The following is a 27,465-nucleotide window of genomic DNA, read 5'->3' on the forward strand; positions in this document are numbered from 1 at the left end:
AATTATTTAATTATATTATAAGTTTAAATTGTTATAAGATTAAAAGTTTTATTATAAAAATTAAAAACGATTATTCTTCACAAAATAAAATATAGCTAATTATAATAAATTTAAAAAAATTTATAGAAAGTTATTGTGTGCGTGTGCGTGTGCGTGTGTTAATAATATTTATATATAAAAATGTGTATGTAAATATAATATTTACATATACATATATATATATATATAAATATATATATTATACAGGATTTATATAAGATAAAATAAAAATGATTGACATGCTTACAGGTTCTAGATTGAAAGTGCGTCAATGCACTTGCTTGGGAAGTGGAGGCCTCTTGATAATTTCTAAAATGGTGTACGTTTGATAAAATAAATTTCATATTTTGCTGATATTGTGAAATTTTATGGGTTGATGGAAACCGTTTATTATTCTTCTAAAGGTGTTATTAAAGTCGTCAACACTTTTGGTATCAAACTTTTGAAAATTGAAGACTTCTAATTTATTTTCAAGTAAGTATTGTACGACTTTTTTGATTGTTTTTGTATTTGTAATCCAACAGTAAAGTTGTCGTTATAATTTTTATCTAAATTAAAGCGTAACATCTGAAATTGAAAATATCGAAGCTCAAGCGACTGTTTATGAAATCATGTTATCTTCAAAATAAAATATTTCAAATATTTGTCACACATTAGTTACAAATTATTTTAAGCAAATATTTATTTACAATAAGAAAAAAATAAAATTGACCGAAATATTACAAATAAGAAGTCACACTTTATAAGTTAATATGATAATAAAAACAATTAACAATATACACATATAACTAAAAATTTGTTAAATGCAAAAAACAACGTGCTGTAATTTATTTTAAATTTAAAAACAATAGTATAATCAATATAATATAATATTATGTAACATAATAATAATAATCAAAATAGAAATAAAAAAAGATGAGATTTATACGAATACTGTTGCCTGTGTTTATAAATATAGTTACGTAAAAACACTGTTTAATACGTATCGAATTCGAAAGACAGTTTTTCAATTATTATCAGCTACCAATACGTAGGAAAAACGAAAATATTATGATTGATGGATTATTATCAATATTATTAGGTTCAATTAACAATCGAGTAATTATATTCTGTAATTTTAAATCTGACATTTATTCAAGTATAGCTTCTTGTAATTCATATATCTTGTAAAAGTCACACATTAAAATTCAATCTTATAAATATATCTTAAGTTCAAAGAAAAAAATTTTTAACGTAGTTAATCTTATATAGTAGATTTCGAAAAAAATGCGTTTCTATATGTATATTTACATAAAAAAATGCTAGTACAAAGAATACATTTGCGCTCTACATTTTAATGATTTATATGATATGTCGGCAACGCATAATAATGCGTATTTTAATTTTTTTTTTTCTAATTGAAAAATCTTTCGACCAAATATGATTCTTTTCTCATTTTCTTTCAACCATTTTCCTGGACCCTTCGTACGCAAAGCAAATGAAAAGTCTATAGCAAACATACGCAGCGCATAAATTCCTTTTCATATTTGTCTTGATCGCAATATTTATATAGCTGTAATTTATGCGCGGGAAGTTGATTCGATTATAAAATGAATATATTCTTCCTTACCACACACCACACACACACACACACCACCACCGTTTATGGTTTGAGATTTTTCTCCGTATTATTTTTAAATTTATCGCTTAATAGATTAGTTTTATGTACAACAGAATCTTTGTTGTGTCAATTAGACCCAAACATAATAATGTTGACATTTTTAGATTTAAAAATTATCGTAGTTATTAAAAAAAATATATATATATATATATATATATATATATATACAAATATCAGTACGTAGACAAGTCAATACATATCTAAATTATAATAAATAAAAATTATAATATTTATATTTAAACAATATGCGAGAGAAATCTAATAGCAAAGGAAAATTAAAAAATAATATAAAAAATGGAAAATTTAAATATTTTTTTCAATTGCCAGAAAATCTTTTGATAATTAAAGAAACGCCTTGTATGAGTTGCATAATACTTTATTAATACATATATTTTATTAAAATGTTCGTTGAACGTGTACAAAGAACCGACACCAAACAAAACATTAATATATATTAAAGTACATCACAGTTGATCACAATTAATTATAGTGTCTCACCATTAATCGCAGTCACCACTTTTTTGTTTGTCAAAATCGTGAAGTGATCACCCTTAATGCAATATACTTCCACTTTATTTTGCGTTATCTGAATAATAAATCGTTAATAGTAAAGTTTTGTGAAAATGAATTTAATGGATGTGTGTAAAAGTTAACAAAATTTTTTTCAAAATACCTTGTGTAAACCATAATCCTCTTCAATATCATATACATGTGATAAGGTTGCTTTTAGCAATGTTATGGGTGATTTAATACGCGATAGTGTAGAAGGATCATATTCTCGAATAGCGACTACATATTTATATACTGTTGTACATAATGTTTTTAGATTTATTAATGAAAGTGATGTATTTATTGCCAAAAAGTGTTTGGCAAAAATATCGAACCGTTCTTCCCAAGATTTACATTCTTTCAGTATCATTAGAATCTGTCGAATATGAATTTGTACGTTCTGTTTTTAAATGACTTTTAAAACTTTTTCTAGACTTTAACCTTTTGCGGTCCTACTGAATTCTCAACATTACTTTTTGTTCCAGACTATCAGTCTATTTCAATAAAAATTTATAATTATTTAAACATTTTAGCGATCTCAAAAACATTTCTTGCAGTATTATGATTACCCACACTTTTGTAAAAATTTTTTCCACTTTTTATATGTGTTACGTAATATGAAAGATTACTGAAATATGGGAAAATATACAAGTTGTAGAATATAATTAAAATAATTGAACTGTACATGAACCTACTGAAATAAAATATCAAAAATATCGGATCACAAAAAGTTAAAGACTTTTAATATGATTGTTTTTTAATGACTGTTGACTAAATGAAGAAAATGTAAAAAATTGTAAGATGCTTTAATGTTTGTAATTAGAAATATACTTTGTGAACATAAAGAAAGAGATTACCTTTTCACTGGATCCTGCTTTATAAACTTCTAGAATAATGGCTAAAATATCAATTTGAAATTCAATGTCGTTAAAACATGACAAATGCTGTTCATATATTGCTCGCACTTGTTGTGGAGCACCATCGATGAGTACAAGTCGTCCTTTATAATTCATAGCCTTCAGCTTTCTTGCTAACTCAATTGCGATAATAGATCCGAAAGAATACCCTACCAATACAAAATCTCTTCCATCTTCCAATCTTAAAGATACGTGCTATAAAAATATTAAAATAATACAGCAAATTTTATGCCTATAATTTTAACAAAAATACACACAATTCTTTAATTAATAAAACAAAAATTAACACAGTTTAACAGGATTTTGGAACTTGAATCTACTTTACAAATTCTTGTACAATATTTGATTTTTTTTATACTGAATTACTTTAGTACGTTATAGTTTTGAGAAAAAGGGTAGAAATTTTAAAAAAGGGTTCGTGATAAATATTGAAAGTGCTATATCTTAGAAGGCAAACATAATTTATAAGACTATAAGAAAAGAATCATCGGTGATTACATTTTAATATAAAATTCAAAAACTTCAAGGAATATCAGAAATATCTTAAAGTGTAATCATTGTGACGATTGTTTTAATAAGACAAATTATGTTTGTTCTAAAGTTATGGCATTTTTTTCAAAATTGTGACATACTAGAATAATTCTGCGGCCGGATTTGAATTCGGCATTAAAAAATCTATTCAAAATAATAAGCTTGATTCAAATCACGCGATACCTTCATAAGATGATCCGTTGTTTCCGATATTATGTTTGTAGCCTCGATATTGTTTGTGCTACATTGTAGAGATGTTAAAGAAAATTTAATACTCGATAATAAGTGTTTAAATACAGTTGCACAACCATAGACTCCTGGTATTAAAAATATTTGGACTGTATTTTCTCCTATTTTAGGCGAAACATCTAAACAGATTTCTTTCACGAAATCTTCGTCCTTTACGATACCGAATAATTTCACAATGTTTGGTTCCGTTATTTCAACTGACTGCTCAACTTGCGTATTATCGTTATTTGCGTTGGACATTGCAACTAATTTTGCAAAAATCAAGTTTCGTATCTCTTGTGCAGTAAGAAAGATATCAAATTCTCTTTTCATGGTTTGCTTAATTTCGACAATCATCAATAGAATCTGCTCCAATCTCAGCCAGAGATATATTTTGACTTATCATATGCATGTCTTTTATATCTGGTATGAAATTAAAAATATATATGATTTATTATATTTATTATAACTTTTACTTAAAATATAATAAATCATATATATTTTTAATTTCATACCAGACGTATAGATTTACATCATAGGATTTCCACAATTTAATTCTCATGCGCTGATAACCATTTTTTATTCCAGTTCGCGATATCAGGACGACATTTTTAGCTCCTCGTAATATTAACCAGTCTGTTAATTCTAATCCGAAACCGCCAAGACCTCCTAGTATAACGTAGCTTCTGTTGCTGAGACAGTAATAACGACGAAGTGCCATTACAGGTCCACTCAAAGATTGGTTATCTTCTTGAATATTTAAAATTATCTAAAAAAATATTTATATATAAGAAATATCGAAATTATAGTATTTCAAATTTTTTTGTTTATAAAATTTCTTATTTATTTTGTTTATAATTTATTATTATATTTCAAATTCTTTTGTTTATAAATTTTTTTATGCATTTTGTTATAAAATAAATATTCTTTACAAATACTGTGAATAAAGTTATAATATTAACATACCTTTCCTATATGTTTCCCACTTGCCATATATCTAAAAGCCGCCTCGATGTCTGATTTTGGGAAAACTTGTACCTGAAGTGGTTTGATTTTTCCAATTTTCAGACCGTCAGTTATTATTTTGGACAACTAGGACTTATGTTTGTGATGTTGGGCATACATATTGTCTAATAAAATACTGTGAAAACTAATGCCTTTTTGAAACAGATTTATAGAGGATTGTTAGAAATAAGATCAAACTTTCCAATCTCTAGGAAACGACCTTTTTGTGCTAGACAACGAACGGATGCGATTAATTTTTCTTCCGCCAATGAATTTAACACGATGTCCACACCGCGATTGTTTGTTTGCTTCATTATCATTTGTTCGAAACTCGTATCACGAGAATTTCCAATGTGGTTATCCATAATAATCGGAAACATTTTCTTAATAAATTCTCGTTTTTCAATTGTACCCACGGTAGTGAATACCTCGCATCCCTCGCTAAAAGCCAAGTGGATAGCCGCTTGTCCAATACCTCCAGTACCGGAATATATAAGTATTTTATCTCCCTTTTTCATCTTTCCAAAAATATATAAGGCGAGGTAACACGTACTGTAAACGCATGGCATGTATCAGGTATGTTCCAACATAAACCTTTATCTTTTATAACGACGTTTGCTATACATCTTGAAAAAGCAATGTTAGTCAATGATATTTTACATAATGATTTTTAATGACATATTTACTTATTATCACCAAGTCCCATTACGCGACGTCCATTGGTGTCAAATCCTACGTATTCCATTCCAAGTGATGTAGGCTGAAATCTTGCTTGTGACATTGCTATCGGAAATGAATTTAGTTTGCCGGTAGCTAACATTACGTCTTTAAAATTAATAGAAGAATAAACTACACGTATCAAATCTTCGAAATGAGACTGGATGGATATATCGTTTTCTATCCAACATAATGTTTTTTTTTCATTTAGATCACCACGAACCTATAATAATATAAACATTATTTTATATACAAACATAATAAACATTATGTAAGGTGTTTACTTGAACATATTTATAGAGTGCATGTTTCTTACATCAAAGTAATGAAAAAGATTAATTAAATTAAGAAGTTTGTAAACACATTGTATAGGACATATATATAAATATATAAAGTTAAATATTAATTAACACAAAGTTGTACATCACAGAATACATAGATATATACATACATACATACATATATATATATATAGGAAAAAATGGTTATTTTAGGAAAATAGCTTTTGACTAGTCAAATGCTATTAGCCTAGTCAAATCGCTTTCATTCGTTTATTTGTGTTCAAATGTTATTTTCCTAGACAAACAGCATTTCTCTGAACACTATTTAGGAAAATAGAAATCAAAATTATTTTGAGCAATAATATCTACAGCATATTTCTATAAATTTGCAACTTCTGGATTGGTTTTCAGTATATTTCAGTTAATTATCTTATTAATCCCCTATTAAACTGAAACACTCGAATCTTTCCAATATTTTTGTTATACCATTTGAGTGACGTAGGCGGTAGATACAGGTTTGACTTCTGGACGTGGTAATTTTAAATGCCTGTAAGAACCCCAGGTCTGATTAGGGCGCAAAACATTAATAGTCATGTCTTTTTCCAATTGCTGCATATAAAAAGGGTTTTGTAAAGAGAATTTAGGAGCTTTTTGATCTTGAATAAGTACACTTCTGACAATTTCCCCGCCTGATTCTTTTCTCAAACAGTTAACGAGGCCTAACAAACCACACTCAAAGTCTCCCTGTCCGACAATTATAATTCTACTGTCTTTATCTTGTTGAGTATCATCATTCACGAGCAACTTTAATTCTTCTAGCCAATTAAAGTTGTCATTATTTATATAAACGACAGTCTTTTTCTTTATCTGAACTTTTTTCTTCAAAAGCACAATCACTTCAGTCTTAGTTCGTTTTTCAAGAATAACATTTAATTCATATTGCCGCATGTACTTGTCGTAGTTAATTATGTTGCTCTTTTCGCGCGTCAATAGATAACCGCCTTCTCTTATAAATGGCAAAAGTCTTTCTAACGAGTTTTGTTGTTTCGTCAAGAGATTAAATCCGACAACTATTAAGGCTTTGTCATTTATAGATGATTTGTGATTGATAAATCTACGACTGTAACATTTTGGGGCAATTCTACTGAATTGAAACGATTCGATAATGTTAATAAAGTAATATTTGCTTGTATCTGCGGCATATTATTAAAAGTTTCAATCAGCAACAAAGATGATAAGTTTTCCAATGATACATTATCGACATCTTCTACTAGTTCAATGGCTGTTACGTTAATAATCTGATGATCTTTTAATGCAAGTTGCACCGATATTCGGATCGCTTCATTTAAAGAAATTTTCGCGTGATCATAATGAGCTACAAATAAGTGTTCCTCGATAACGGGATCTTGAATTAGATTTCGGCGAGAAATTGCGGTAACGCTAGCACCTCGAATCTCTATTCCACCAGATATAATCGCATCTGTTTTTCTGTATATCCGTACTGATAATTCTGCAATGAGGCAACTTAAATAGTAATTTTGTTAAAAATCCTTTACATGTTATTAATGATAATGCAATAAATAAAATATAAAAATATGCTTTTAATATGTAGTTATTAATGTAAATTAATATATTATCAATATGTATTGTCAATTTAAATTTCGAAATTTTTAGTTGATGAAGAACATACCTTTATACTCTTCTGTCATCACTTCCCGTAGCTTTGACATGTGAAGCGCAGGATCGATCACCAACTTTTGAATACTAGTAGGAACATATAAATCCCTAGTATCGTATCCAAGTATATGCAACTGCAACATAGTATCCATAAATGTTACCCAATTATTTGTCCAAGAGATATGTCCTTTGCTGCCTGAAATAGATGCGCTTTTTAATCCACGGAACCAGCCACTGTACTGGTAGCCGCGTAATTTCAACTCTTTGTAGATATCTTGAGTAGTCATGTGTTCTTCGTCGTCACATTCCGGCAAAAGATTAGTAGGAATTATTTCCTGTTCTGGATTTGAAACAGTATGCACTGTACCGATTACCACAACACTATCTCCTTCGATAATTTCGAATTTTCCGCTCTATCTGTGACATTTTTATATTCAATATTACACATACAGTTAGTGAACATATAATCTTACTATTATTATTGTAAAATAATTGTAAAATAATTTAATAGTTTGGTAAATACCTTGTGTCCTAATTGTCAATTTTACAACATTATTCGATAAATGAGTAGCACCAATAAACTTTATATCTTGAAATATTATTGGCATAGTTGTGTATATTTTGTCTTCTATCATGCCGATGGTTTCCCAAACAAACGCAAGATATCCTGTCGCAGGTAATAAATTTTTTCCGTCGATTATATGACCGATCATATACTCAAAACTTTCATCGTTGAGACTGATTTCGATGTGTCTTTCTCTGAATTGCATATGTGTCTGTGATTGAAAGGTTGCTACAAACCAATCTTCAGAATGATCCCATCTATATCCCGACATTAAAAGCTTGTTTATATATATGTATATATGTGCTTGTCCATATTTATACGTTTTTCATTTATGTCAGCAAAATGTAAAAAGATTAATTATGACACCATGTACTTTACCTGATAGATGGAGATATCATAGGGGTTCCTCGACTGACTGGAAATTCCACTGGCGGATATAAATTAGCGATCTGCGGTTAGGTAAGCCACAATTGTAAAGTTTTCCAATCCCTCGCAAAGTTACATCGATATCTTGTTCAGTGTGCTCAGTCAGTACGATGTTCGTCACTTTTGGATGTAAAGATTTCTTTAAGATATGCTGCAGATTGCCATCCGATGAAATTTCGATAGTCACTGCATTATTTGGAATTAAATTTGTTGCTTGTTCAAATAGTATGGTATTTAAAATACTATTCGTGTAATAATATCCTGAAGATAACGTCGCTGCCTCATTGGACCATTCGATGTAAGGTACGGAGGTACTGATCCATCTTAGACTTCGTTTTTTTGGCCGTGTTATTACTTGATTCAAGTGAAACAAAAGGCGAATTTTCAATATGGTATATCGCAGGAGATTTCGTTCACATTAATGTTATTAATCTGATAAACAACAAATCAAATTGATGCAAAAAAGTATGAAACAAATTAAAAATCTTAGAATTTAATATTTTTAAAACAAAAAGGATCAAGCAAAGAGATTAATTTAACTAAAAATTAAAAGCAATACCTGTAATTTTTTCATGAACTTTTTTATGGATTCTGCAGGCCCACATACAATATTGCTGTTTTGATTATTATAGCATATTATTTCAATATTCGCTGGATATATATTTCTTAGGCGTTTGTAGTCAAAGTTTACAATTGCCATAGAACTATGAATATTTTTTTCGATACAGGCTATACCAATAAAGTATGCCAATAAAATAGTTTGTTCAAGAGTTAGACATCTAACCGCATATGCACAACCCAATTCACCAGCAGAATGACTAATCATGTAATCTGCAGTAATTTCTAAAGATGTTAGAAGATCTACTAAGCCAATCTATAAAGTTATTCAGAGTTATTTTTATTATATTATATTATGTTTAAAAATTGGACATATTTCTTTATATATTCATAATGTTTATAATAATTTACCTGAATAGCAACAATGCTGACAAATGTATGTAAAGCATTTTTGCATCCTTCTTCGTCTTGCTTTGTTAAAATGTTCATGATATTTATATTATATAATTTTAAAATATCGCATTTTCTCATAGCGTTTGCAAAGACGTGAAATTTTAATAAATTTTGACCTAAAAAGGTTTCAATTTAGAAATTATATCATGTCATTATTTCAATGTGCCATCATACGTGAAACGTCAAATATTGAATATTTATACCCATTCCTGGCCATTGCGCGCCTAAGGCAGAGAATATAAACCAAATAGGTCTTTTTACATTCTCATAATTTTGAATCTCTTTTATTGAATTTTGTTGCAAAGTGCATTGCTTCAGTATAATATATCCTCTCCATGAATGACCATCTATATTGTCTGCATAAATATCGTGTAATAAACGAATATATTCGGCATCTGTAGAATGATTAGCGACCTAGGAGAAAAATTATTTTCTTAAATTTTCTGTAAGAAATATAATAATTTTTAATTATTAAAAATGTTGCTTGAAATATCTACTAACATCGTTCAAAAACGAATTTACTGATTCTTTTGTGCGTCCAGATAATATCACGAGTCTTGATAAGCCGTCGTTTGGTGCTCCATTATTAATTTTTTGTTTGCTATTCCATTTTAGTAACATATGATATATTCTTAAGTGGCGTTGCCTCTGTAACTACTTGAATGTTTCCATTTACAAGGGCATCTATATCATTTCGTGGTGATGTATAATTGATGTTTGGTGGAACAAGACCGGTTTCGAACGCTATTATTACCTTAAAAAGCCAATGAAATTAATGAGAAACATAACAATATGTATTTTTGTATTATTTTATCTACTTAAAAATTTATTTATTTATTTAATTAATTAATTGATAAGACAAGAATCCCTTTAACTATTTCAATACCAACGTCGACTATAGTCAGCATCCACATAACGAGCATCATCACTTGTTTTAAAGTATCATACAAGTGTATCATACGAAATTATATTATTAGTTGTCGATTAATTATTATCGATGATTCTTATTAAAGTTTTATTGTTTCTATTTAAGTTGATTTATTAACTTTAATTCCGGAGTCCGCAATACAGAAAATGCTTATTCGCGGACACATACGCGGTAAGGAATAAATTAATAAAAAAAAGAATAATAGTAATTGACGAACCACGTAAACGGTAAACAAATAAAATTAATAAGAATACTTTAAAATTAAAGTAGTATTTTAATAAGAGTATTTTTTTGTTATACAGGGTGTCGTGTGAATGTGAAATAAAAGTTCTTCTATGAATTTATCTAATTTATCTAATTCTTTTTACCATTCGTGAAATATAATCGCTTCCAGTTTGAAAACTATTCTAGTCTCGACATTTTTGTATTAAACCTTTTATCTTAAAATGTTTTAAAGAACCTGCCATTAAAATATTTACCGGTCATTTCGGGAAATTCTGTATATGCGGAATTTACCTTATATTACTTTTTTTCTCCTGAAAACATTATAATGTTTTTAATTTTTATACCTTAGCTATTTGTGCGAAACCACTGGCTGCTTCACCGTGACCAAGATTGGATTTTACGGAACCGATCGTCAGCGGAGTCTTTCTGTTTTTACACAATATTTTATTGATAGCATTTATCTCCTCCGGGTCTCCAGCTTTGGTAGCCGTACCATGCGCTTCAATATAATCTAGACAGCATGGTAAGACTCCGCATTCTTCACAAAATTCTGTCAATAACATGCTTTGATTATGCATCGATGGAAATGTTATTCCTTCTTCCTTGTATCCATCGTTATTTATTTTAATATGCTTAAATATAGCATAAATTCTTTTAGCATATTTTGCCTTTTGAAGGTATATCACCGACACGGTTTCGCTACGCGAGTAACCGCTAGCTGCAGTATCAAAAGGCCTGCAGTAACCATCGGCTGACAAAACACCTAAAAAATTATATAGTATTAATATGTATATACAGGGTGTTTCATAAGTCATGCCCTATCTCTAAAAAATGAATTTATAAAATCAAACTAAATAAAAAATAAACACTGACAAAATTACATGAGCCTTCTTTTAACAATTGCAATCGAATAAAGATGGATAGACGGACACTCTGGTACGGGATCTGATGAGATCTTAATTAATTTTAGTAAACTTACCAAGACGCGAGAACTGCAGATTTATGTTAAGATGTAAGCATACACCGAAAAAATGGTATTCTCTATTTTAAAAGAATTCCTTCTAAAGCTTTCCTCCAATAAAATATTCTAAAAAATTCAGAATATTCCCCTCTAATGATCTTTTGTTAAGAATAGTATATGAAATAAAGAAAATATTCTTAAATTGTATCATACAAACCGTATTTGCGCTCACACCACTAGAGGGCATTACGGTATATTTTTTCCAATAGAAAAACCTCTCGCAAGATATAAAAACCCCAACTCAAGAGAGCTCAGTATCGGGACTCTTAGCTCTGAAGATGCAAGCTGCAACGTTTGCGAAATGTCATTGCGTGCATTACGCTGTTTAATCACGCGGCATCCATTCGGAAGTCCCCAGTTTAGACAATTCTAATGGTCACGAAAGCCTCAAGACTAGAAGTGTATATATTCTTACATATTAAGAATATCTAATACTTTTCTATTTTTTTAGAGGATTTCTGTCTTCAGTTAAGAAAATCCTCTTGGCGCTTATTTTAGAGGAAGATATTCTAAAAATAAGTGGTATATTCTTAAAATGAGAATATTATTTTTTTGGTGTAGATTTGAGGTTGCAATTATTGCATTGTCGCATTGACCCGACATGATATCCAAGAGCCAAAGCATGAAGACTAGAGCTGCATGCTGAATCAACAGTATAAGACGGACCTTTGACATCCAGGAAATATGAAAGAATATTTGCCTGTGAAGATTTAAAGCACCCAACAATGCATGGAGCGTCCATCTAATTATAAGCAACAATTCATATAAATAAACACTGAATTTAATAATTCTTTATTTTAACTATTTTTCCCTATATTTACTAATTAACAATTTTTTTTTTTTAAGATAATTATACATAAATTTCTGTTGAAACTCAATGAATGTTGATCCAATGATCACAGCAGTATTTTTTCCTCGCAATTGTTTCGGATTGATTCCCGCATCAATAACTGCCTCATAAGTATGTTCAAGTAACATTCTCGACATAGAGTCGAGCGTATGTGCTTGCTGGAAGGATAAGTTAAAAAAATCCAAATCGAATTTTTTAACATTGTTAATAATTTCCATACGTTTTGGTAGATCTGGGTGCTCTGTTAACGAATTATAAAATTTCATAAAAATTATCGTATTTACGTAATAAGAAATTCTAATATACTAAATGTCTCACACATTTTAATTAAAAGTATTCTGTATATTCTTTCGGAACACATACCTAACTGTGTTATTGATGAAAAGAATGTATATTTTACATTAAAACCAATCGTAAATAAATGTAAAAATATAAATTGTAATTACCTTTTTCCCATCGACCGTGATTTATTTTAAGAAGATTAACTTTATTAAATAAATTTTCTCCTAACTGATTCAGATTATCTGAATCTGAAAAGCGTCCAGCTATACCTGCAATAACAATTTCTTCACCAGAATCAGTGCATGGTGTGAATGTTCCTTTCTCCATGATGTCAATTATTTTCGTATATGTTGAGCTAGAACAATAGTATATGAATTATAAATATGTTATTATAATATATTATTTATAATAATGTCTGTACTACAATATAAGAAATACATACTAGATATATTTGCTTCTATATAGCTTCTGCTGCAAATGAAGAGTAGGCAACAGAGTGATTAGCACTTACTTATATAAACTTGATCTTGCATTTTAATTATTTAAATTCTTGCGACTGTATAATTGCGGATAGGTCGTATTTGTAATATAGGTTTTACTATAGGTCGTATTTTTAATTTTTTGTATAATTTTGTAATTCTAATCATTTCCAGTTGAAATACATCAATTGTATGCAAAATATTGTCCCATAATATCTACAATGTTGAATAATTCAACAATCTGTGAAAAAGTTTTTTTACTTTATAAAAAAAATTGTATATAAATATAAAAAAGGACATATTAAAAATATATTATTTAAAATTAATAATATCCTTTACATTGTTAATTTAATATTAAGATTGCAGAATTATAAAGTTTTACTAACTGTAATTTTTTTTATAACATTAAATTTTTTATTATTTAATTAAAGTAATTTCAGTTAAATATTAACTTTTGTTAAGATGTAATTTTTCAATATAAACTTATCTTCTTATCTTCTTTTTATCACAATTCTCTTGTAAAAGAATTAATCAACATAACCAAATAAAAAATTAATTGAAAATATTAACATTAATATGCATGTCGTGTTTGTTCATGATTTTTTTATTAGGCTTTTAATTCTTTTTTTTCATAATAAATTTATATGATTTATATATTTTCAAACATGATAAGTTATACTCGGCGATGTGAGCCCATGCGCGGATGTTGATGCGTAAAGAAACTGCGTAAAGAAATTAATTCTTTTCACGAAAGAATTTTTAATTAATACCCAGAGCACATATTTTCTAGATTCTCATTTTTGAGACCCCTAAAAAACCCGCTCTATAACCCCCCAAAGAGATGTAGACAAGAAAAAATATCGGGGCGAAGTCGCTGAATCGGGAATTGAACCCGAGTCTTTCGCTTGCCGGGCGACTGCTCTTACCACTGAGCTATTCAGCCCCACACCGATACTTCACTCGTCTATTTGTTAATATAAACCTCCTGATAGATAAATCGAAGAACGCGATTTTTCAGCCCCGCGTGATTTCAAATGATTTGAAATTATATTCGGCTCCAATATTTACAAACATGATAAGTTATACTCGGCGATGTGAGCCCATGCGCGGATGTTGATGCGTAAAGAAACTGCGTAAAGAAATTAATTCTTTTCACGAAAGAATTTTTAATTAATACCCAGAGCACATATTTTCTAGATTCTCATTTTTGAGACCCCTAAAAAACCCGCTCTATAACCCCCCAAAGAGATGTAGACGAGAAATATGTGCTCTGGGTATTAATTAAAAATTCTTTCGTGAAAAGAATTAATTTCTTTACGCAGTTTCTTTACGCATCAACATCCGCGCATGGGCTCACATCGCCGAGTATAACTTATCATGTTTGTAAATATTGGAGCCGAATATAATTTCAAATCATTTATATATTTTGATTATATTTTTAGTAAAAGGATATGTAAAAATGTGCACACACATGTATGAGTCTATAGCTTATTGTTAAAATTATTTAGATAAGAAAATTAAATTAAATTAGCATTCAGACCTACCGGATATACGTTTACGAATATTTAACTTTTCCATATTTTTATTCAACGCATTGTGCGTTATAATATGTTAATGTTAGATGAGGTAACCTCTATTAAAAATCTAAAAAAAAAGCGTAAAAGATCGCGAGAATATAGTGCGAGAAAAAGAGAGAGAACGTTAGACATCGTGCATGTGCGGGGTGCGTGGTGCGTGGGTATGCGTGCATGGCTACTTTTGTCTATTTTTTCAACTGTTTAAGGAAAACATTAGACATAGCTCTTTTCGCTGAATCTAAATTATTGTGCAGTTCTACCTTGTCACTAATCCATCGTAAAATAATATAATATATTGAAGCAAATTATTGTATTATGTTTTTTATGATTTTAACAGAATTATACAATTGTGTAATAATTAATTATACAATTATATAATTATGTCATAATTAATTATAAATTATAAAATATTTCTTCCACAACAATATTGTTGAAATAATCGTCTTCCCGATATAATAATAAAAATATTAAATTTATCACGTGTAGCCATTCAATATTTTACACAAACTTTAGAAATGATCGAATATCTCATAAAAAGTTTATTTTAGAAAAAAATGCTTTAGGCAAAAGTTATAAGGCTTAAAAAGGAAAATCTTTTGTATGCAACTCTACTTCATTTATTAAACTTTATTTTTTCGTCATAAGTCATTAAACCTTGATACAGATAATACAATACCATATGAATAAATTCATGATTCTGTGCTATAACTTGTTGTGTTAATCTTATATTAATATTGTAATGTTCAGCATTTTTATTATAAATTGCAACGTAAGTTTCTGCGATTTTGCCATTTATAATAAAAAAATATTATCTACGACGTCATTACATTGTCATTACAGTGGATGCTAAATAAAGTATATATATTTCATACACACAATATAATTTATACATTTATTAATGTTACTAGTATAATACTATCAATTTTTATAAGAAAAATAAAACAAAAGTAACTGGGATCGATTTAGGCACTTATCGTTATTCTTCCTTTTGCTGTATCAGAACTTTTAAATAACTTTCGGAATTATTCGTATAATTAATCGGATATATTGTACATACATGTCATATAAAAAATTTAAATATAGAGATATCGTCAAGATTTACGCAGATTAAAATATAAACATAATAAAATCACAAATATCTGTAAAATATTAAACAAAACTTTGTCTAAAGCAATCGATTATGTAAAGGCTAAGAATTAGTAAGTTTTTCCTTTCTAATAATGATTCGCGGATGAACTAGTCGACCTATTACCGGTATTATTGTACGCACGAATTACATACATATGTATGTGTGACGGAAATTTTGCTGCATTAGATATTCTTAGTATACTCTATTACGATATCTCTTCATAATTAATTAATTATGGTATGAAATTAAGTAATTAAATCTAGAATTACAATAAAAATTATAATCTGATGCTTAAATGTTATAAATGTTAACCATGCACGTACAACTGTCATATTTTATTGTTGTATGTTATATGAATTTAGTAAATAATTTAATTAATTTACCTAATAGTTCAAATAAAATTTCAGTTTCTTTCCTCGTAAAATTTTAAAGAGTTGTATTCAGAATTCCGAGACTTTTATTAGTATAATTAAATACGGCTCTACGGTTAAAATTAGCAGAATTAAGAGAATCATATTTTTAAACAATTTCGATACGTCTGTTATTTATTACAGTCGGAATTATTATCTTACGAACCTCTTATGCTACGAAACCTCTTATCCTACGATAAAAAAATCCTCTTATGCTACGACCGCGAAAGGGGAATTATACCCCCACTCTTAAATTTTTGTCGTAGGATCAGAGGTTTAAGGGGAAGATTCCGGACCGAAAATGTCGTAGGATAAGAGGTCCGACTGTACTTTAAAAATTTTGGTTTAGAAAAGGCATTTAATTAAATATTCGACATAAAATTTACATGCTAAGCGTTGTTTATAATAGCTGACGTAATAACATACAATTTCTTTAATTATAAACATTCAAAAAATATTCAAAGATGAAATTAATTATACGCAGTATCACAACTAAAAATTTGAATGTATTATAAGGCATACAAAAAAATATCTTAAAATTTGTATAATTGTAGAAAAGCTTTTTTATTATAAAAATACAATATCTAAATATAATTTGTTTTTCTATACAACTGTCAATAACTTATAAATAATAATGAAATATTCCAGCTTTGCTAAAGCATACAAATTATTTATTTTTATCTTAATTAATAATATTACATTTAATTGTATATTACAAAAATTGACTAATTATGAAGACGTATATAATATATTATTCTCGGAATACGCCGTGACTTTTTGACGCAGCGAAAATTTCCGTCATGCATGCATATGTAATTTATGCGTACATTAATAACGGCAATAGGTCAACTAGTTTATCCGCAAATCATTATTAGACATTATTAGAAACGTAAAACTTTTAACTTATGTATCGACATTGTATTTTTAATGTTTGGAGAGTTCTAGAAGTTTTGTAGAAAATAATTGTATATAGATACATACATACATACATACATATATATATTGGTAAATTGGTTTAATCCGGACTTGTTTTCAGGGTTTGCCGTGTATATCAACCTTTCTATAACCCTACACCTCCTATACCTTTTTCCTCAACTGTCATCTCCTGAAGGAGGATGGCTTATCCCTCTAACTTCAACCGCAGAGTGCGTCTTATCTGCAGTCAAAAGGACCTACTTTTTACTGCCGGTTCCGAACGGTGTAAATAGAGGGAATTTTTGTAGCAAGATACTCTTCGGTGGGTTGCCATTGCCATCGGAGGGGTGGCGATCAAATTAAATGGAAGAAAAATTCGAAATTTCTAGTCGGATTTGAGATCTTAGGCACAGCAAACAGACGCACAACTCACTGTGCCAGAATCGCACCTTATATATATATATATATATATATATATATATATATATATATATAAATATATATATACATATTTCTCATTATTGACCTCGCGTTGTTGGAAAGAGTGACTGTAAAAAGGACGAATTTTTCGCCTGTTTTGCGGCCCTCTATTTCGGGATCTATTCAAATGCGAATCAACTCCTTATGATAAGATATTAATAGAAAAAAAGTTTCAACTTGAGGTGACATTTAGTTTTAGAGATATGAGAGTTCAAAGTTATATTATATACGGGCGTTCCATTTAACTTGAAACTGCCTAACATCTTGGGATATAAGCATCCATATAAGCATTTGAAAGAAATGTTTCAAAAAGGTCCTGAATATTTTCGAAAGAGATATTATATTGTACCGATTTATTCTCTCCCTCCTCCCTCTTAAATAATAAAATATAAAACAAAACGCAAAATCAAGTATTCGAACAGTTTCCCGTAAGAGAAGTAGCGCGCGATTTCATATCGATTCGACTACTTTTCTTCCGACCTTCTTTGTAAATCAATTTTGTTGTGCCGGTTGTTTTTTCCAAATTGATGTGATTAGGACTTGCTCAAGTTTTTGGTTTTAATAATGCCGACCATTACTTGTTTATCACTTTACGATACTTGTTAGTATTGGTCTGTATAACATAATTCAGAAATAGCATATTCCGAAATAAGTTAGTTTTTTTTAGAAACTTTGACCTCTCATATTTCCAAACTAAATGTCACCTTAAGTTGAAACTTTTTTTCTATTAATATCTTACCATAAGGCACTGATTCGATCCCGAAATCGAGGGCCGCAAAGCAGGCGATTTTTACAGTCACTCTTTCCTCATACACACACACACACACACACACAGAGGTTTTCATCGAATCTTACGAATGACTTAATAATTGAATATTTGAAACAAAAGTTACAGTACTTTGTCTTCGATAAGAGATGACAACACGAATGAGCACAACGAATTGTGCATACAAAAAATGACGTAGAAACTATCAGATGATGATGATATGTTTAAACTTCAAAGAAGCAAGTTCCTCCATTCATATATTTATCTGCGTATATCATGTAAGATAAGTGACTCTTTTCGTAAACAAATGCAACAGTAATATGATTATAATGGAGAACAAGGAGGAGGATTAATAATGCGAGGTCAATAATGCGAGATATGTATATACATATATACATATATATATTGCCGTTATTATTGTACGCATAAAAATACAGATTATACATAATTACAAATCTTTTGTCCTACATCAAATACGTATCAATTTTATTCATTTGCTCTATTTATTTATTTTTCTGTTTATTACATTATTATTTTACTACCGTAACCCTTTATATAACATCAAATATTATATACTGTTAACATTATAATTATAACATAATATATAATTGTATATATAATATGACATATATAATCTGAAAATATTAAGCATAGATCCACTTATACAACAGCCACAGCGCTGCAGTAACGATGATAGTTTTCAATGTCACAACAAACAGATCCATTCTGAAATATTTTAGAATAAACACGTTACAAATATGATTATTGATTATTTCTGTCATGTTTATCCAACAACAAATTGTTTTACAAAAACAAATTAAAAATCCCTTTAAGAATCCCGAATAGTCACCGTGGCCATATTGAAAAAGATATTTCAAAAAAATGAAACAAGACTACAGGTTGCTTTAACTCATTACTTAGTTTGCCTTTCGCTCATACTTGTAAAATTGTCCGAAAACTAAGCTTTTCTCTTGACAGTTAATAAATAACCGTACAATCAGTGTCAAAATAAATTTATTTATATGGCAAAACACGCGGTTTGACAGCTGTCTAAAGAAGTGGAGAATGTTCCTTCCACATGGTACATTCCTTGCTAGCTTTAGTTTTCAGACAATTTTACAAGTGTGCTAAATCGATCTATAGTGTTGATTCATTGAAATACCTTTTTATTTAAAAATTGCACGCAAGAATAATTTGGCTGTCAAAACGTCACTTCAAACGTCACTTTCACGCCTAATAGAAAAAAAAGAAACAGACAATGCGAGATCAAAAGAGAGAGCAATAATGATTTGGTTTTTATTCCTATCGTAGTTATGGTTGTCGTCACCGTCAACTCAGAGTTTCTCGGCGACTACTCGGGAGCTTTAAAGTTAATTTTTTATTTTTATAGAAACTAAATTTTTTTACCTAATATGATAAGATAATAATTAATCTTTAAATCTCTCTTATTATTATTGCTAATAGCCAATTTAAAACTTTACACATCTCATAAAAATAATAATAATATATCCTGTTTATAATATATTTTATACTCACCTTTTACGACTCGCTCTGAGTTCATCTACTCGATTCATGTCCTCGTTGAGAAGATATAATTTACTTCCAATCACACCATTTCTTCATTACATAAAATAAACATCTAATGGTTTAACATCATATTCGATGTAAACATTATTTAAAAGGTCAAATTAATAAAAAAATCTTTACCTGTAATACTTTGCAGTATCAAAAACATTCATATTGTATGAAAATGTTTCCCTGTCCTTAAGTGAAATTAAATTATACAATTTTAGCCAATTTGTAACTTTAAATTGCCATTCATTACACATAAAATGCTTTACAGCGTTGTTGGCTACGTATATTTTCCTTTGCAGTCTTATTAGCCTATGTTACAAATTATACATTTACACAAACAGATTTATTAGTAATAATATCAGCTATACTCTATTGAATCCGGAAATATAAAAAGATTAAGAATACATCTTTAAAAAGAGATATATAATTTTATAAAGATGTGATAGAGCATTAAGGATGTTTAGCACCTACAATCAGAGCAAAAAGTAGCCGAAATTGACGAATATATACTTTTTTCATGTATCTTAATATATGATTATTATAAAAATTGCATAAAATCTTATTATTTATTCATAGCTAGAGTGTAGAAATGTATTGTCCAACTTTTGTTGCTTTTTTTCGGAGAATTTTCGTGTTCCTTAAATTATAATGAGAAACTTTTATCATTGACGGTACTTCGATTTCAACATTACAGCACAAAATTTGAATTGTAAAAATAAAAGAATATACTCGTAATTTAAAATGTCAGAATAAAAATTATAATAGTGAATAATGACAAAATATAGAAGATCATTAACTATTTCTTTGATAAATTTAATAATTTGTCATTTCTCCGAGAAGAAAGAAATGTGGCAACATGGTAATTTTTCATAATTTGGTCAAATTGCAAATTGACATATGAGGCCTAGTCGTTTCTCACTTACAAGTTTGTATATAGATGCTTTTTCAGATGAAAAGATAGGTTATTTAAAATGTCAAAAGAAGGGCCAGTTGAATGCTATGTTGCCACGTTTTCACAATAAATAATATGTCATCTCGGATAATAGGACGAAATTGAGAAAATTATATTCAATATCTTTTGAACTAGTCATTACTTGACACAAATTATGTGATCAAATATCTCTTCTATATTTAAATTATACTTTTGCAAATTTTGAATAAATTCCTATTATTATTTCTATCTATTTTAGCTCTTAAATCGACACGATCACAAGTTTTTTATAAGATAGAAAATCTGTCATCGTATCAATTTAAGGGTTAAAAAGGGCAGAAATAATAATATTTATACTTATTTATAAAAATAATTATATTTTAAATTATATTAATACTTTTACTTATAATTAGATCGACAAAATAATTATATTCATAATAATATCGACGGGTAAATTCATTGCAAATTAAAATCCTTATAAGTTTTGATTGCTTCATCAACTCTAGGTTTTTTTTATAAGTCTTTGAACATGTGTTAGAACAATCTGTGCAAATTTTATTAAATTCTTATATTTTTAAAAATAGGTACTAAACATCCTTAAGAGAATATTTCTCGATTTAATTAAATAGTGGTATCTAATGAAATATCAATGATCTGTATATTCTAAGACAATAACATAATTAGTTAGTTGGTACTTACATAGGTTGATGTTTCGTAAGTATTAAAATTAGATCTATCAACATAGCTGGCAAGATATGCAACAATATTGTCAACATATAATATTGAGTATCATTATCGGTAAATATTGTATTAGGCGTCCAAATAACGTTTTCGAGGGGTATTTCCTTTAAGATTTGAAGACCCATTTGACTAGTTTTCTGTACCAACCAGTGTCTCTGATCAGAAGTACAATGTATGACCAAAGGTGCAGAACCTGGCGTACAGCTACTAAATAAAATTACAAATTAATGAAATTGTTACTTATATAAACTTTCATAAAAATTGCTTTAAGCTTCCACTAACAGAAAGTTACAGTAACTGTAAAATTTAAAATTTTATACGAGTTACAAATAATATTATTATAAAGTATTAAACATTCAAAATTAACAAGTTTTTATAAGTCATATATCGAAAATGTAAACAAAATTGACGTTAATTATGTATATTATTATTAAAAAATTATTAAATATTGTCAATTTAGTTATATGTATACGATAAGTTGTATTTAAATTTATATTTGAAAATTTCTCTGCTAACTCTAAATTTTTCAATAGCACGTAAGATTAACAAAAAATTAAATACAATGTGTATGGTTCCGCAAAAATGTTGATTTAGTTTTAAATAAAAAAAGAAAGCTTTTTTTTGTATATGTTTTAACTTAATGCCATTGAACATGCATATTTAAATACGTAATAATATTTAATATTCATACATTGACAATCCAAGCTGCCAAGTTGTGACTATTATACATTTTATGACAAAATCTACTGGGATTATATTTAAACAAATATGTTCATTAGTCTGCAATACTCGTAATACTCCTTTTCCACTACCAATTAATATCCCTATTATACCATTATAGTTATCTATCCACCCTGGAACTGGATCATCATAAGTACTTGTCACTAAAATATGAATCATATTTATTAGATAATTATTGCTAAATTATTTATTTGTTTATTTTAGTGATATTTTTTATTTGTTCTTAATAAAAAATGGGAAAAGGACTACAAAGCTTATAAATATTTGTTCAATTTGTTTTAATTTAGTTTTTAGTTTTAAATTGTTAAGCTAATTTATTTATTTATTTATATGTGACGACAGTACGTCCACTATACAATATGTTAAAACAATTATGTACTATGAGTAAGAATATATAAGAATATCTTTTAATATAAATATAATATTTAATTTTTTTTTAAATTTTATAAAAAAGAAAAAATAGTAGTGAGGCAGGAGTAAATAGATAAATTTTAGAAATTTTTAGTTGCTGTTCAAAAACATTTCTAACAATGAGAGGTACGATCATCCATATACAGGTTTTTTTACTTTTCGATATATCTTGAAAATTCGAGATATCGAAAAATGTTTTGTAAAAAAGTTTTTAATGATAAAAATATCTCTATTTAACCACATTAATAAAATTTTCGAAAAAATTTTTTTTTAATTTATATTTGCATTCAAAAAGCTATTTTTAAAAACTTTATGTTTTAATTTAAATATTTGTCAAAATTTTTTTATTAATATAGTTTAATAGAAATATCTTCATCATGGAGCTTTTGTGTAAAGCATTTTTTGATATTTTAAATAATTTTCGAAATATATATATGTATATATATATATATATGTATACATAGATCAAGAAGAACAAAAAGCCTTCTGCATATGAAAGATAATTTCACCCTATAGAATCGTTTTTGTGCAACAAAAATGAAAATTACTAAATTCATCTATTTATCCCCCTACATGTATGCAAACCCCTACAGCACGATATATTGATGGAATATTATTTTGCAAGATTGGGATATGCAATATTTCTGAAAGCTTGTCACAATATAGATATGCTGCCAAAAATCTATATTATGCAGTATTTTTATAATAATGTTGATATATTTCAAATCTTATTGCATGTGTATTTTTATAATGTGAATATGATATTTGCAAAATATTGCAAAATATTTTTTGTATGCATAATATTTATTTGTCCGTTTTTGTAACCATTAGTTTAATATCCGAATTCTCTGCGGTAGGATTGTATTAAATAGAAATGAAGCTGATAGAGAAATATATTTTATTCGATGTGTTTGTAGGCTTTAGATATTCTCTTGAAAAAACTTGAATACGGAATAGGTAAGGCATAGTGCGTCACATAACAGTAAGCGATCAAACTAGCGAAAGATATGTGATTGCATTATAATATAGCAGCAATATCTGAAATAAAATATTAAATTTATAATATTAGCACAATATTGCTGCAATATTTGTAATATGTAAAATATTGAAATATTTATGCAATATTTTAACAATATTTCGTGCTGTAAGGAAAGTTTTAACAAAATCAGAATTTTTGGGTTTGCGAGATTCCTTCGTAAGATTCATTTCATAAGAGATAAAGAAGAACTTATATCTAACATTTCAAGAAAGAAAAGAGAGTAACATACCTATAGAAGGTCTTATAATTGCACAAGGCAACGATGAAGAATATTCCGCTATTACAGCCTCAGCTAAATTCTTCGAGAATACGTATGTATTAGGCAAGAAATCCAAACATCTGTACATATTTCAAAATTATATAAAAAATTAATACAGCCTGACAATTATAACATTACTCCATAAATGAAAGAAAAACTGGTATTATATTTGTCTTTAATTGTGCGCATCCTATATATACTTGAAATTTACAAACATATATAATATGTTTAATATGATTTTGTTATGCTTACTTAGCTGTACAGACATTTATGACATGTTCATCCATCTTTTCGGCCACTTCGATCATTTTCCGCCAATCGGCTACGGCTGGGTAAATTTTTTCTTCAATGACAGAATGATTTAAATGCGTGTATGCTGTACTGACATACACTAGTGCCTTAAATAAATACAATTAGTCCTAAAGTCACTTTTTTAAATAAATAAAAAGTTACAAAGAAAAATAGACATATATTTATGAAATTAAAATTAAAACTATTAAAAAATCTAAATTGACCTTGATACAACAAAGTCTCAAATTGATACTCCTATCTTTTTCTCTTTTCGAACTAAACAATTTTATCTAAAACATTGTTTGATAAAACAAAAGATATTTGGAGTGCACAAGATAAAAGATTATAAATTTCTAAAAAATGCACAATATAAAATACCACACGCAATATGGAACATAGTAATTTATTTACATATATATGTAAATGCAATATCGGTTTATACTTACTATTAAATTCTTCATATTTTGGGCTAGAATACAAATATCTCTCGTTGATCTAGTATTAGTAAAGATGGCGTACTTTAAACTGTCGTTAAATTTCACACTCGCCGATGCATGGATTATTATAGTCACTCTCTCAGCTAGCATTTGCCAGTCAGTAGCTGACAAACCTAAATTCTCTTTGCTAGCATCACCAGAAATCGGAATTAATTTTGTAAAATTGAAAGGTTGTTCTTCTCGCAGTTTATCGTATAACTAAAAAAAAATATATTAATTATGTAACGTATTTATTGTAATAATTGGCACGAATTTTAAAGATAATTTGTAAAAAAAAATTTGAATATTCTGATTATTTATAATATTTTGTTTTTACATGTTTTATCCCATACACTTTTATCAAACTTTATAATTAGTTTTTTATAAAAATAAAAAAATATTAAAAATCTATATGAATGTATAATACAAGTTTTTACGAAAACTTTCCCATTTACATGTTATAGCAGTTTAAGAAATATATGATATTGTAAAGAAGAAAATATTTTTGTAATTAACTTACCGGTAAGTTTAATAATTTTTCGAGTCTTTCGTTAATGCCTATTCCTTTTTTCGAACGCATTAATATAAACACTTCGCGAACATCTGGACAAGATCGCAGTATCTTCTCCATATATACTCTACCCAGAAATCCTGTCGCGCCTGTCAAAAATATACTTTGTCCAGCATAAAACTTTGGAATCGAGTCAGCTGAGTCCATTGTAATCTTGTCCACCGTTATTAAAATAATAACAACAATATGACCACAATAATCAAACAGTAGCCAAAAATATGTACAAGTGCACTCGAAAATATTATTGTCTCCTTCTGTCAATACTGTTATTAACTAGTAGGAGTTCAATTGGAAAATAATAAACTGTGAATGAGATGGGCCATCAATAACGCATGCTGTTTAATTAAAATCTAACTGTTTGCTAAGCAGACGTAACCACTATACATATTAATGAAACGGAAATTCTACAGGCAAAGGTTGAAAGAGCAAATTTATGTAATGCAGTAGCCTAAACGATTATTATATGCCTAGACGATTGTTAGTAGATCAATAACTAATAGATATAAAGTTATTTTGCAGTTTATTCAATATGTGCAATATGTAATTCTATGAAGAATTGGATATAATCAATTGTATTTAAACAACTTTATTATAAATAATAATGAATATATTCACAAATTAAGTTGAATAAAATACTTATGCATATATAACTGAAAAGTAAAAATAATAATGAAAATGGTAAATAGATACCCAGACATTGTAATATTTAAAATACTTATGTAATTTACAAGATGCACACGAATTATTACATACATATATATAATGTATATGTAACGGAAATTAATCATATTTTTAGAATAACATATTATCATGTTTCTTCATAATTAATCAATGGTATGTCATTGAGTAATTAAATTTTAAACTATAATAAAAATATTATAATCTGATGCTTAAATAATGTTAATCTTCTGTCATCTTCTAGTTGTATGTTGTATAAATTTGATAAATAATTTAATGGTTTGTATTCAGACTTCCGAGACATTTATCACTGTATCAAATACGTTCAACGGTCAAAATTAATGCATATTTAGGAAAATTATATTTTTAAACAATTTTGAAATTTCGATGCGTCTTTAATCTATTATTTGAAAAATTCTGGGCTTGAAGAGGGCATTTAAATATTTGAGATAAAATTAAATTCTAAGCGTTGTATTGTAATAACTGACGTAATAATATACAATTTCTTTAATTACATACTAACATTTAGAAAATATTCAAAGATGAAATTAAATATGCAGTAGTCAAAATTGAAAATTTGATTGTAGAAGGTATTGCTAAAGCACACAAAAAAAATATCTTAATGATTTTGTATAATTGTAGAAAAGTTTTCTTATTATAATAATAAAATATATTTATTATTATTATAGGAAGAAAGTTTATATTAATATTATGTAAATCTCATTTGTTTTCCTTTAAATATCTGTCAATAACTTAATATATAAGAAATATTCAAGACAAGATTTGCTAAAGGATGCAAATTATTTAATTTTTTTATGAATATAAATTAGAGTATTTTAATTTAGTCAATAAACACACACATTATAAATTCATAAATTTTAAGAAACAAACCAAGAGAAATCTGACAGTCAATTTCCGTTGAAGTCATGGGAACAGTGATTCCTTTAGAAACAAAATTACTGTGTAGTTCAATATAATTTTTTCTTATTTGGTTTATTTTTTAAAATTTATAGATTTTATAGTATCGCGTAGCACATTGAGTGAAAGAAAAGAATCATGAATTCGATATAACATAATACCGTTA

General features: G+C 28.0%; 2 protein-coding genes and 1 non-coding gene across 4 annotated transcripts; all 3 read right to left on the reverse strand.

Annotated features, from left to right (window-relative positions):
• Window positions 1-2,132: 2,132 nt before the first annotated feature.
• On the reverse strand, window positions 2,133-13,239 carry LOC140674167 (fatty acid synthase-like). Its single transcript, XM_072907547.1, is given in 26 exon segments — window positions 2,133-2,285; window positions 2,373-2,624; window positions 3,106-3,360; window positions 3,880-4,290; window positions 4,445-4,693; window positions 4,891-5,099; window positions 5,102-5,497; window positions 5,500-5,555; window positions 5,616-5,869; window positions 6,414-7,025; window positions 7,028-7,437; window positions 7,618-8,019; window positions 8,125-8,426; window positions 8,548-8,624; window positions 8,627-8,982; window positions 8,985-9,027; window positions 9,155-9,469; window positions 9,565-9,722; window positions 9,810-10,020; window positions 10,108-10,234; window positions 10,236-10,360; window positions 11,104-11,522; window positions 11,739-11,800; window positions 12,382-12,522; window positions 12,637-12,788; window positions 13,117-13,239. Coding segments are annotated over 26 exon segments (6,219 nt in total). The 3' UTR covers window positions 2,133-2,183.
• A 1,023-nt stretch (window positions 13,240-14,262) lies between these two features.
• Window positions 14,263-14,334, reverse strand: Trnaa-ggc (transfer RNA alanine (anticodon GGC)). Its single transcript has one exon. It is a non-coding gene; the product is annotated as a tRNA-Ala (tRNA).
• A 4,757-nt stretch (window positions 14,335-19,091) lies between these two features.
• On the reverse strand, window positions 19,092-26,014 carry LOC140674065 (fatty acyl-CoA reductase 1-like). 2 transcript variants are annotated; one of them, XM_072907406.1, is made up of 9 exons: window positions 25,653-26,014; window positions 25,103-25,351; window positions 24,618-24,763; window positions 24,336-24,445; window positions 22,607-22,799; window positions 21,874-22,119; window positions 20,376-20,552; window positions 20,205-20,285; window positions 19,092-19,394 (listed from the first exon to the last, which is right to left on the reverse strand). In XM_072907406.1, exons 1-9 carry the CDS (start codon window positions 25,848-25,850, stop codon window positions 19,313-19,315), a joined length of 1,482 nt encoding a protein of 493 aa, XP_072763507.1. In that variant the 5' UTR covers window positions 25,851-26,014; the 3' UTR covers window positions 19,092-19,312. The 2 variants fall into 2 exon arrangements, with proteins under 2 accessions (XP_072763507.1, XP_072763506.1); XM_072907405.1 differs by having other exon boundaries at window positions 19,093-19,394; window positions 21,874-22,122.
• Between the last annotated feature and the right edge of the window lie 1,451 nt (window positions 26,015-27,465).

The sequence above is a fragment of the Anoplolepis gracilipes genome, chromosome 15 (assembly GCF_047496725.1).
Source record: "Anoplolepis gracilipes chromosome 15, ASM4749672v1, whole genome shotgun sequence".
Lineage (NCBI taxonomy): Eukaryota > Metazoa > Arthropoda > Insecta > Hymenoptera > Formicidae > Anoplolepis > Anoplolepis gracilipes.